We start from the raw sequence: 12,016 nt of genomic DNA on the forward strand, positions 1-12,016 counted from the left end.
AAGACAAATCAGTTAAGCACTACCAAAGTGCGAGACCCCATTTTAACAACCCCTACCTAACCTGTGAAGATCTGGTCTCACACTAGACTGACAGTCTGTTAGTACTGGTCAGCAAACGACAGTAGCAGAATAAAAAACAGATTTGTTTCTACCTTCTGTCCATACAGCTAATGCGCCCTGACTTCCTGCTATAAACTTAGAAAGTAGCTAGAATAACAGGATTTGTGTTCACATGCATTTTCTGAAGGATACAATGTCTGAAACTCAAATTTCTGTCATTATGTAGTGACTTCAATCCTCAATGGTTAGTTTGTCCAAAAATAAAATATCTTATGAGAAACATAGCAAACATATTTGGCAAAAATCTGGGCATTCTGCTAAAATCTGGACATCTACGAGGCATGGCAAGGTGAGTTTAAACATAAGGGCCTGAGTTACATTGCCTTCACAGCGCTTGCTAAGTCATTTATGGCTTTGAAAGCCAGCAGAACACTTTTTTTTCTTTTTTACTGTAACTAGTAGTACATGCAGTAGATGAAGCTCCATGCAATACAAAAAATTATAATCGGGTCTCTTATCATAAGAATCGAAAAACCAGTGTAAGGAGTGCTGAACACCAATAAATATCCAGAAAGTCCCAAAATAAGCATGTTCCAAAAGATTTATAACTATTCCCACATTCTTGTTTTTAAGTTTTTCCAAATCAGTAATTTCTCTAAAGTTTACCCATTCTTCCATGATAATGTTTCTAATACTTCCTGAATTAGCACTATATTCAGTAATAAAAGCCTTGTTGAAATCAGTTTTAAATTCAGTAGTATCATTAGTGCAACAAAAACCCCTGGTACTCAGAATGGGTTTATATTTTCCTGTTCTACTCTGTAACACTTCTTCTCTAATGTGAGAGAGTAGTTCATATGGATAACCCCTGTCTGAAAACATTTGGATGAGTTTGTCACATTCTAAAGAGTAATCTTCGTCATCAGATGTCATACGGGACAATCTAACTAATTGTCCCTTTACAATGCCCCTCTTTTGGTGCAATGGGTGACTACTGTGGAAATGAATATAACTGTTGGAGAAAGTAGGCTTTCTGTATATATTGGATCTAAATTTACCCGTTTCTATATCAAGAGAAACATCAAGATATTCCACCTTTTTCTCTTGTATGTGATGGGTAAAGGTAAGAAACAAAGTAGTTGTAGCTAAGTATTCCATGAAGGGATCAATAGCCTCCTCTGGGCCAGTCCAAAAAATGCAGATATCGTCCAGGAACCTGAAATAAGCATTCCAGTGTTCTTTGAAAACACTATTGAAAATGAATTTCTTTTCCCACACCGATAGAATTATATCTGCATATGTGGGGGCACAATTAGCCCCCATAGCAACTCCCTTGATCTGTTTGAAATATTCTCCTGAAAAATATATAAAATTATTTTTCAAAACTAATTCCATAAGATGCAGTATTAAAGCAATTTCATTGACATTGACATTAGGACACGTGGCTAAGGCTTCCTCCAGCCATGCAAGTCCAGTGTCATGCGGAATCACAGAGAATAAATCCACTACATCTATGGTCAAAAATTTTAGATTTGAAACTAATAATTCAGGAGTAATATTTTTCAGGAATTCCCAGGAGTCTTTGAGTAAATGGCTGGCCCTGGGCCAAAGCTTTTTAAACTTCCAATCGAGAAATTTGGAAAGGGGTGAAATTTTAGAGCCCTGTGCTGCAACAATAGGCCTGGGGGGGGGGATTTTGAATATCCTTGTGTACCTTGGGTACCCCAAAAATAGATGGTACTCTTGGGTATGGATTATTCAAAAAAGTGTAAGTGCCAAAGTCAATAACATCTGTGTCTAGAAATTCCTTGAGAACTATGTTGATTTTCATATGTGCGATGTTAATTTCATTAAGAGAAACAGTAGAATATCTAGAATCGTTATTCAGTAGGGCTGACATTTTGCCATCATATAAGATCCTATCCATGATGACAGTGCCACCCCCCTTATCCGGTTCCATGACCCTGATATTTGTATTATGTCCTAAGTCATGTAACAAGTTGCTTTCTGGGACAGTCAAATTAGCCTGATATCCACCTGTTTTAAAATAGTTCCTGATTTTCATTTCCAGCCTGGTCTCCAAATTTTTAAGCTGAGGATGTAAAGGTGGATTATATATACTAGGCCTCTTAGGAATATTAGATGGCTCAAAATGATCTGTCCCTAACAAATTTTCTAAATTAAGTTTTCTAATGAAAAGCTTTAATTCCATAATGACCTTAGTGATATTACTGTTTCTCCGGGGTATGTATTTAAACCCTTTAGTAAAAAGGTCAAAAAAGGTGTCCGTAATCTCCAAATTACTATAATTATAAATAGGATACCCGTCTCTATTGAAAACATGACCATGTTCATCATTGCATATCAATTGTGTAGTTTTATTTCTTCTTGCCAGAATTGAGTTTGGTACTGGTTCATATTCCTGTATTGACCCCCCCTCCCCCTCCCTCGGTAAGGGTGGTGTACTGGCGAAAAATGATCTTCATTATTAGAATTACGTTGATTACGTATTCTCTGTGATCTCCTAGGCAAAGGATCAAAGTCACTGTTCTGTACTCTGTCTTCTATAAATTCGTCTAGATCTACAACAGGTTCTGTATGAGTAACCACAGAAGAACGTTTGTAAACCTGTCTGTTGTTTTTGGGAGGCATAGGATACTGACTTCCGTCCTGATATTCAATAATATCCCTATGTAATTTCTTGTACTTCCTATTCAAAATATCATTGCATCTACTGTCAACTTTTTTTCGGATGTCATAATATTTCTCTTATCATAACCTTCTTGTCATGTGTTCTCAACATGAATACCGAGAGTCATCTCTCGAGCCTCATTTTTTTGGCATCCAGGTTTCAAACACATAATAAGCAAGTTATGATCGGTGAACTGCACATAATCCTCTATTTTGCAGTTAGGTGCCAGAGTGTGCAGGATGTTTAAGAACATTTGATTAAAGTAGGTGAGTTCATCATCTAGAGATGGGTGCTTGAATGGAGTCTAGTTACATTGTTTCTTGAAAAAAATTACTGGAAATATTTATTTGACTATATGGTATGCTATTTTGTGTATTTTTGTTTTATATTCAAATTAGTAGCGTTGAATTAGTCTTGCTTATAGTGTCTGGGGTACTCCTAAGTGATATTGTTTGTGTTAGAAGGTAGGATCCATTCTATGATACGTTGTTCTCACTTCATTTATCATTTTCTTCTATGTCATTAACCAGATCTAAAGCATTCCTGAAGGGACTAAGCTATTTATTTGGTGGAGGAATGATCTCCAGTTCATCAAGATTCAGCTGAACTAACAAACAACTCTTTATAGCAGGCAAATTGCCTGAGTTGATTAATCCTTTTCATCAACAAGAAATTGCTCCCAGCATCATAGAAATGTTGGCTACTTCTCTCCCTTTATCCTGCAGTCAGGATAAAATTAGCATGCAGATTAATAGACTGATAGTTTGTCTCCAAGTTATTCATGTGACCATGGAATAATTTTTAAAGTCATATCCTGTATTATCTACAGCTGTTTAGAGATTGTTATATAACAAACAAATGGGAAGAAGCCTTAATTTTACCTGTCAGTAAAAGTGAAGACAAAAGTTTTAAGAGAAAATTTTTTGTGTGTTTCATTAATTAGCTTGTTGGGAAAGGTATTCATCAATGTTTTACCTGTCTTCAAGCTACAGAGGGTTTGTACTTAATTGACATACCATATTGCTTCATTCAGGGCATGTAGTAGACGTAATTGTCATAGAAATGTTGGACTAGAATTTAAAAAAAAAACATTGATACTGGGATGACAATGCTAGCGCTATTGAAGTACCTGAATGAGATTTCTGGCACTTAGTTTGGACATTTATATATATTAACAGCATTGAATAAGCATGAGTGTATTATTTTTTCAAGAAAATACCAAATACTCAGACAGAACTCGAGGACGTCTACACCGTCAGTTCTTAGATGGGATGCCATAATGTTCCATATTATTAGGCCTTTTCCTGTTTCCTGCATATGTCATGTTTTTTTTTTTTCAGTTAATTTTAATTTTTAGAAACGTCAACACATACTACTTCCATGACTAAAGCCAAACTTAAATATCAAAAATAAAAAAATTCAGACCTACACTAATTAAAACAGGAAAGCAAAAGCTTTATTTTTTCAATCAGTTAAAAAAAGAAGAAGAAGAAAAAGTGAAATCTAACAGTACCCATACACGTACTTTGATTAGTGATAATGTTAAAGAATGGGGGTTTTGTAAAGTAATGTTAGGGTTGGAGTTAGGGGCAGTAGCAGGGTTAAGGTTTGCACACATAAGTAACGCTGGCTGGTGGCTTCATCCAGTAGGTTAATGTTTATAAATTGCACACCACTGTATACTATGCATTCCTGTGCCCAATTCACCCCCACTTCAGCCAAACAGCTGCTATCCTGGTATGCATGGCATCTCAGTATAGCACAGCAGGAAAACCTATTTAGTAAGATAAATTTTGTATACTTTACTAACAATATACACTCCTGTGCTGTATTCTGCTGTTATGATTTTGAGTGATTCATAAAGACTTCCTTTTTATTAGTTATGCTGGTAGAGAGGCAGGGTAATTACTACACTAATTTAATAATGAGATATGGTGGTGTGCAAGCTTCCATTGGCAGGAGCTCTTCAGCATCCCTCTCTGAGGGTAGGTCATATCTATGTGAGGTAGTAGGTTTGCCTAAACCATAGGGACTCCATTGCTAGTTGGGAATTTCCTTCCTTACAATGGATGTATTGAGGAAGTTGTTTTGTGGAGATAATACAGGTTCATAGGTTGGTACTAGGCTTTCGACCCTAGGGCCTATACAAGCCTAGCCATAACAATTCCCTGGCTATTTCTTCCCACGATATTTACTTCCCTGGACCCCTGTCTAGTAGGGCGACTGAAGTGATCCCCAGGGTGAATTTCCTATCTCCCATCCAATTGTCAAGGTTCCTTTTGAAGAGGGCCAAAGAGGCGCTCTGCTAGACATGTATTGGCAGTCTATTCCAGAGTCTAGGGAGTCTCTGGGTCAGGAACCTATTCCTCCAGCATGTTTTGTTCGTTGTGATGACAAGGTTTAGATCCCTGGACCATGTGGCTCTGATGGATTGGGATTTCTTTAAGTGTAGCATGTCCAACAGCTCTGGGTTTGACATGGCCTTGTATGTTAAGCAGAGATCACCTATGAGTAGACGATATGCGACAGAGTATAGCTGGAGCTTTTTTAGATGGTCAGCATAGGGCATCTGCTTTAGGCTTGTGATTCTTTTAGTGAGGTATTTCTGCAGCCTTTCCAGTTGTTGCAGATGTCTTGAGAGGTACATATCAAATGGGGCATTGTATTCTATAATGGGTCTAATGAGGGATGAGTACAGTGGGACAATAACTTCCTTTTTTCTGGATGAAAAGCCCTTAGTGATGAGGTGTTCCACATAGAAGGATTTCCTGACTGTTGTGGTGATGTGGTTATCAAAGGTGAGACCACTGTCCACCTGTGTCCCTAAGTCTCTTATCACACGTTCGGTGTTCAGTGTACTACCACCTATGTGGTAATTCATGGGTACATGTTTTTTCCCAAAGGGGATAACTATACATTTCTTGGCATTAAGCTTGAGCCCATGGCTCTGGCACCAAGCATCTGTTTCTGTAAGGCCCTTTTGTAGAATATCCACATAATTTGGGGATTCAATAATGGCTCCCAGTTTGCAGTCATCTGTGAACTTTGTTAGCCAGAGTCCCTTAGTGTTGGCCTATACTTCAGAAAAGTAGATGCCAAACAAGAGTGGTCCAATGACTGAACCCTGAGGTACTCCACTTGTCACTTGTCTGGTGCTGGATCTGGACCACCATATGCTGAATGACATATTTGCAAGGAATCAGGATCTCTGTGCTGCAAAGCACAACACCATTGTAAGGTACTTGGTACCAGTCCCATAGGTTACACTGTAGGGACCAGAGGGTACACCAGTGATGCTGGCTTGAACTGTGTATGTCTGGGATGAGGATTGTTTGCATTTTGTACTCTGATGGAGTACACTGACTATAAAATGGGGTAAGACTGTATACAGTGTCTTACCTCATTGAGTAGGTAGTTTGTAAATCACACAGGGCTTTAGCATGCTATTTTACTGCATATTAGCTCTGTGTCATGGTGCAGCCTGTTCAGTACTAGGGTCCAAAGATGATAATTGCTAACAGACATATGTAGTTGTGTTAAATTCTAAACCGGCAGTTTGATAAGAAATATGGTGGCTTGTTATAGAAAAATAGCACTCAGGAGTATAGAAATCATTAAGGGCCATAACTACTTAAAGTGCCCCAGAGATTACCTCTAGGTAATGACCATGAGCAAGTAAAGAAAGCAAAGTATACTAAAATGTAAGTAGTGTTGGCAGTCCTGCAGAAACAGTCAGAAATGAACATCTATAAACTGAGCACAGACAAGTGGTGGTAAAAGGGGCACAGAAGGAGAGTATGAAATGTGGGCCAGAAGTATACCCTATCCAAAATAATTTCTATCAATGAATGGGTAAAGTGTAATGCATGTAGAAATATGAAAGCATGAGCCAGGACAATAAAGTGCAATAGCCACTTTTAAGAACATAACCTGTTATTATCAGTATACTCCATTCGTAATTAATGGCACAGCACTATTGCAATTTAATTTTTAATGTTTGTACTGTTAGTAACCTTAAAATTCAGAGCAGTAATGAGATTGCCTCATTCTGGTTTCCCATGTTCCATATACTGAATTTTGAGAGGTGCTCAGAACTTTTTTTGATGTAGAATCCAGAATATATTCAGTCCTTAATATCTTTTTCAAGTTATTATAATTTTTTTTAATTTAGGATCTCTATTAATGCATGGGTGGCTGTTATTTTGACAAGCATTTGACTAGTCGTTATGTTGGTAGCCGAAGTCTCCTAATAATATTATTTTTTTTTGGCATTGTTTATATCCCGCAGTTTATGTAAGAATTACATAATGTAGCACTGGGTCGACTGTGTATAGCACTGCATTCTGAGTCAGTCATTCAATGCTAAGAGTTAGTGTAGAACTGTGAAGGAGGTATCGCTTAGCGTCTTGGTGGTTCCAGTTACTGATAGTCCATATAAGAGAACCACTGCATCTAGCTACATCTCATGTAAGATGGAAGGTCTAAGATTTTTAACCCTTATATGTACAGTAAGCAATTCATACTTTTCACTGTGATCCATCAGTTTTTAAATTTAGTTGTCATATCGTACATTTTTATCCCTAATAAGCAGCTAGCTGTTATTTTTCCCTTATAAATCCTGGTAATGAGTATATATTGTGAATGTTAAGAGATCTGTAGTCACAAGAATATTACCAGCACTTGAAGCAGGCTCCTGCTTGTATATCTAACTGCATAAACAATGTTACTCCATTGTACAGCTTCTTCCATTATCTTCATTTGTAGTCCTGACAGGTAAAATGTTTTTACTGTAGAGTTAGAAGCTGCCTTGACATGGCTGAGTGGGAAACTGTAGGTTGCATAAGTGCAAGAGTAATGGTCCTTTTATGGTCATGTGATTGTTGAAGCACAGCTTGCTAACAGCTTGCACATCTGTTTTCACAGGAGATTGATGGAAATGCTTTGCTTCTGCTGAAGAGTGACATGATCATGAAGTATTTGGGTCTGAAGCTGGGTCCGGCTCTGAAACTCTGTTATCACATCGATAAACTAAAGCAGGCAAAATTCTAACTCTGCTGAAAACTTTATGGAACAAGAAGCATTATACTGCCATCAGGCAAATGGAAAATTAATATGATGCCTTACTGAAGCGTAACAACTCTGATGCTTTTCTGCCCTGCTCATACAAGCAGAGTGCAGGTTTTTGTTTTTGTCTGTTGCAGTCTGCCATCCTTTATCCCCATTTTACTCAGTGGTATGGCAGATTTTATTTGTGTCATTATGCCTGCTGATTTTTTAATTTGTTTACTTTCCTAATATAGGTGTCCATTAGCCATTTTAGCAACTGATCCATTTTGGTGGGCACCCGCTTGTGACATGTGAATATATTTGCACTCCTGATTGCACTGACAGTTACTTCAGCATGTGGCTGGATAAGGGTACATTATCAGAAATTAAACTGATGTTTTATGTACAATGTATTGCAACTCTGGAGGTGTTCATTTTGTAGCATATTCCGAAAAGTCATTACTTGGAGACTGCATTTACAATGTATAAATGCTACTCAGCTGGTCATAGAAATCATGGAGACGAGGAGGGTGCTGTGCTGAAGGTGCTGTCGTTTTGACCGGATACAATTTTAAATATGCTTCTGTCAAAGAGTTGATTGTTGAGTTTGGTGACGTCATTAAATCACACTGTCTAATTGTCAAACAAGTTTCTACAGCTGTATCCATTGAAATAGTTGTTGCTAATATACAACTGCATTGTCATGTAAGCCTTGCATTGTATTGCATTTTGTAAAGTCTGGGAAGGTTGTACATATGAGAAATTTTGTTTTTTTTCAGATTTCTTCAATTCTTTTGGCAGAACTTGAAATCAGTAATTAAGAAGAGGCCAAGAGATCATCTTAGTTCCTACTCCTGGTTATTAAACTTTGAAGCCATTTAGAAATGAATAACCATTTAAGAATAATTATTTTCAAATGCTTTCAACTTTATACACAGTATATAATTCATACAGTTTGAGTATAAGAACAGTAACTTGTAAATTGTTATGAATCACTCCAGGCAGTAATTACATATCCCTGTACCTCGAATACCAGATCATTATGAGTCATAATTTAACAGGTAGCAATTTTAAATATGCAAAATGTCAATTTTCATTTCAAGGTAAATTTGACAGGAGAACCTTATTTTTTTCTGAAAGTAAAGCACAAGCCATACAAGATTTGTGAATTTTTCTGCCCACGCTAAAAAATTTCTATGGCAAGTATTCACTCAGCTTTTTAAGTGTGTTGGTATGGACTGGTGACTCAAAGCAAGGAGGATGCAGGATACAATGGAGAAGATTAACTGGAATGGGTTTGGGGCTATATTATGACAAGGTCAACTTTGAACTTGGTTATAGTTTTACCACAACAAGTAGTTATACACAACTGCATTTGCAGATAGCCTTACAGCACTAGTCTTCCTCTTCAGAATGCATGCCAGGGTTACTTTGAGAAAGAGAGTTTGTTTCAGAGATATGAGGTGGTTGTAACCACTTAATTTGACAGTGTATATCTCACATCTGAATGTGAGCAAATAAAAAGCAATGATCACAGTAATGTATTTTAGCTTGTTTCACTCAAGCATACAGAAAACTGCCAAGTCAAATCAATGACTATTTAGCTGTGATCAAACAACATCAACATATGTCATTTGTTTTCATTCACAGATTGTATCTTCACCCAAAAATATATCTAGTTTATTGAATGTGTACATCTTAAATGCCTGATTGTAATCAAAACATAATGACCAGACTAATATAGTTCAGCTTGCTTCACTCAAGCAGTGCAAGTTTTTTTTTATCTGTTTCAGCATGCCATCCTTTATCCCCGTTTTACTCAGTGATGTGGCAGATTTTATTTGTGTTGTTATGCCTGCTGATTTTTTTTTAATTTGTTTACCTTCCTAATATAGGTGTCCATTAGCCTTTTTAGCAACTGATTCATTATGGTGGACACCTGCTTGTTACGTGGATATATTTGCACTTCTGATTGCATTGACAGTTACTTGGGCATGTTGCTGGATAAGAGTACATTATCAGAAATTAAACTGATGTTTTAAGTACAATGCTTTCTTTAGCCCAGTAAAGCAAGCCAGATCAGCAACTGTTTAACTGTGATAAAATGATATCAGGGATCAGCTAATTTCCTCCACAGATGGCTTCCATGCCCGTAAAATACTGTTTCTTTACTGGCTGTCTTGTATGTCTGACTGTGATCAAATGAATGAGTAAATAATGGCTAATGTAATGTATTTCAACCTGTTGCTGTTTGACATATAAAGTACAAATTGCAACCTCCCATGCACACATGCACAATAAAATATTAACTCAAATTACCCAATTGTGTAAAAGAAAAATGAAACATAGCATTCTCCAGGATGGTAGTAGTGGCAGTTTAAAAGAACAGAAAACTCAGTTATCAATAGAGGCGAGATCACACAACATAGTATCATTCAATTAATTCAGTTATGTGAAACAAAGAAAACACTCTGACCTTAACAATGACCACATCCTTAAGATTTCTAGTGTATTGCTGACTGAAGATATAAACTGCACTCAATATAAAAAAAATGCAGGGGAGGAGGATAGTGAGAAAATACAGGACAGTAAAGATCAGTTAACCAATAATTGGATGTAATTTACACCTAAGGTACCCTTGAAGGTTAAATTATCTTCTGTGACTCCATGTAAAGAAGCTTCGTTATTAGAGACAGCAAAAAGTTTAATTGTACCCAAATATGGATTCTGCCAGCAAATTGGAGAAGATAGATTAAACACAGAATTTAAACAGGGGAGTGTTGTTGTGACAATATCTCTTTTTAACATTATGGGAGGGGGGGGTAAGGGATAATATGTTGGACCAGAAATCATAAAGAACTTAAATCTCCTCAAACAAGCCAACAGTAATTTTGCTACTTTGTAGCTCCGCAAAAACCTGTGATAGGACAGTCTACTAATGAGCATGTGCTAAAAGTGCTTTTCTGCACTTAATCAGTTTGCTGTTTGATTCCTCCCCATCCCTCCCTGTCTCTCTAAAGATAGATATATATATATATATATATATATATATATATATATATATATATATATATATATATACGTGTGTGTGTGTGTGTGTGAAAAAAAATATATATATATATATACACACACACACACACACATATATATACATGCATACACATACATACATACATTTATATTTCTGTTCTCTGTAACACGCTGTTGTCCCTAATTTCTTTTTATTATGGCTTTTAGTGGATTGTATGGGTATACCCTTAACTGATGTTGTTAAAATTCATGTCACATCTATGTGTTATTATGCAGGACAGGCAAACTGGTGCACTATGCATGGAGAATGACCTTGGAACACTTTGGTAAAGTCATACTACACGTCATGTCAATAAAGCTTTCTTTTGTTTCAAAAAAAAAGAAAGAAAGAAAATTGAGCATAGTATAAATACTGTTGCACTTTTAAGGTCATCATCCTTGTTTCTGTTGTTAAGAAAATGAACATAACACTGTGATCCCCCTTTCTCTGAAAAAAAAAAGTTTATCCAGACTTCAATATATTATTACTAAAACACAGCTATGATGATACACATTATGAAAATAACAATGACCACACTGCCATAAAATTTTATTAACACCTTCCAGACTCTTCAGTTCCAGTTTATCCTTCAAAGACAAATCTGTTCAATTCTGTTTTGAAATTAATTAAAAAGCATTGCATCTCATGTGCATGACAGTTAAAATCAGGATCACTGAAAGTGATTATTAGTAATAGAGCTAATGAAATAATACTAGAGGATCATCCTTACCTACTTAACAAAGACTAAATAAATAAAAAAATCATTGGCATTCACATGACACATCAGTGTTTTGAAACTGCAGCCATAGAAATTTGTATGTAGTCTCTTTTATGGAGTAATAAATGATTTCACAAAATTCTATGCCATATTTAATAAAAGAAATCTTTTTAACCTCATGTCTTTTACTTGGCTCCATTTAAGTCTTATCAGAACAAACAGAACTTTCTTTTACTCTTGATCCCCAGGATTCTGTGGGTATCAGTCACCTGATGCATCTTGAGCCAATGGTAAATGTCTGCTCACCTCTTCATCTAGGAGTCCAACTAGCCCTCACTGAAACTCCATTTGTACCTCCCCAAACAGCTAAAGTATGGGTAATAAGGTGCAATTGTATTATTAACTATGAGTAAATACCTGAAGAGTGAGC

The 12,016-nt window shown here is 36.5% G+C and overlaps 1 protein-coding gene across 1 annotated transcript in view; it reads left to right on the forward strand.

Annotated features, from left to right (window-relative positions):
* Window positions 1-9,561, forward strand: part of SCML4 (Scm polycomb group protein like 4) — a 1,377,708-nt gene extending 1,368,147 nt beyond the window's left edge. Inside the window, exon 8 of the mRNA XM_044065424.1 lies at window positions 7,676-9,561. Within this exon, the coding sequence (XP_043921359.1) occupies window positions 7,676-7,801 (126 nt within the window). The 3' untranslated portion in view covers window positions 7,802-9,561. The remainder of the gene's footprint in view (window positions 1-7,675) is intronic.
* The last annotated feature ends 2,455 nt before the right edge of the window (window positions 9,562-12,016 follow it).

Source organism: Protopterus annectens, chromosome 1.part0 (genome assembly GCF_019279795.1).
Source record: "Protopterus annectens isolate FY-2018-M chromosome 1.part0, PAN1.0, whole genome shotgun sequence".
Classification (NCBI taxonomy): domain Eukaryota; kingdom Metazoa; phylum Chordata; order Ceratodontiformes; family Protopteridae; genus Protopterus; species Protopterus annectens.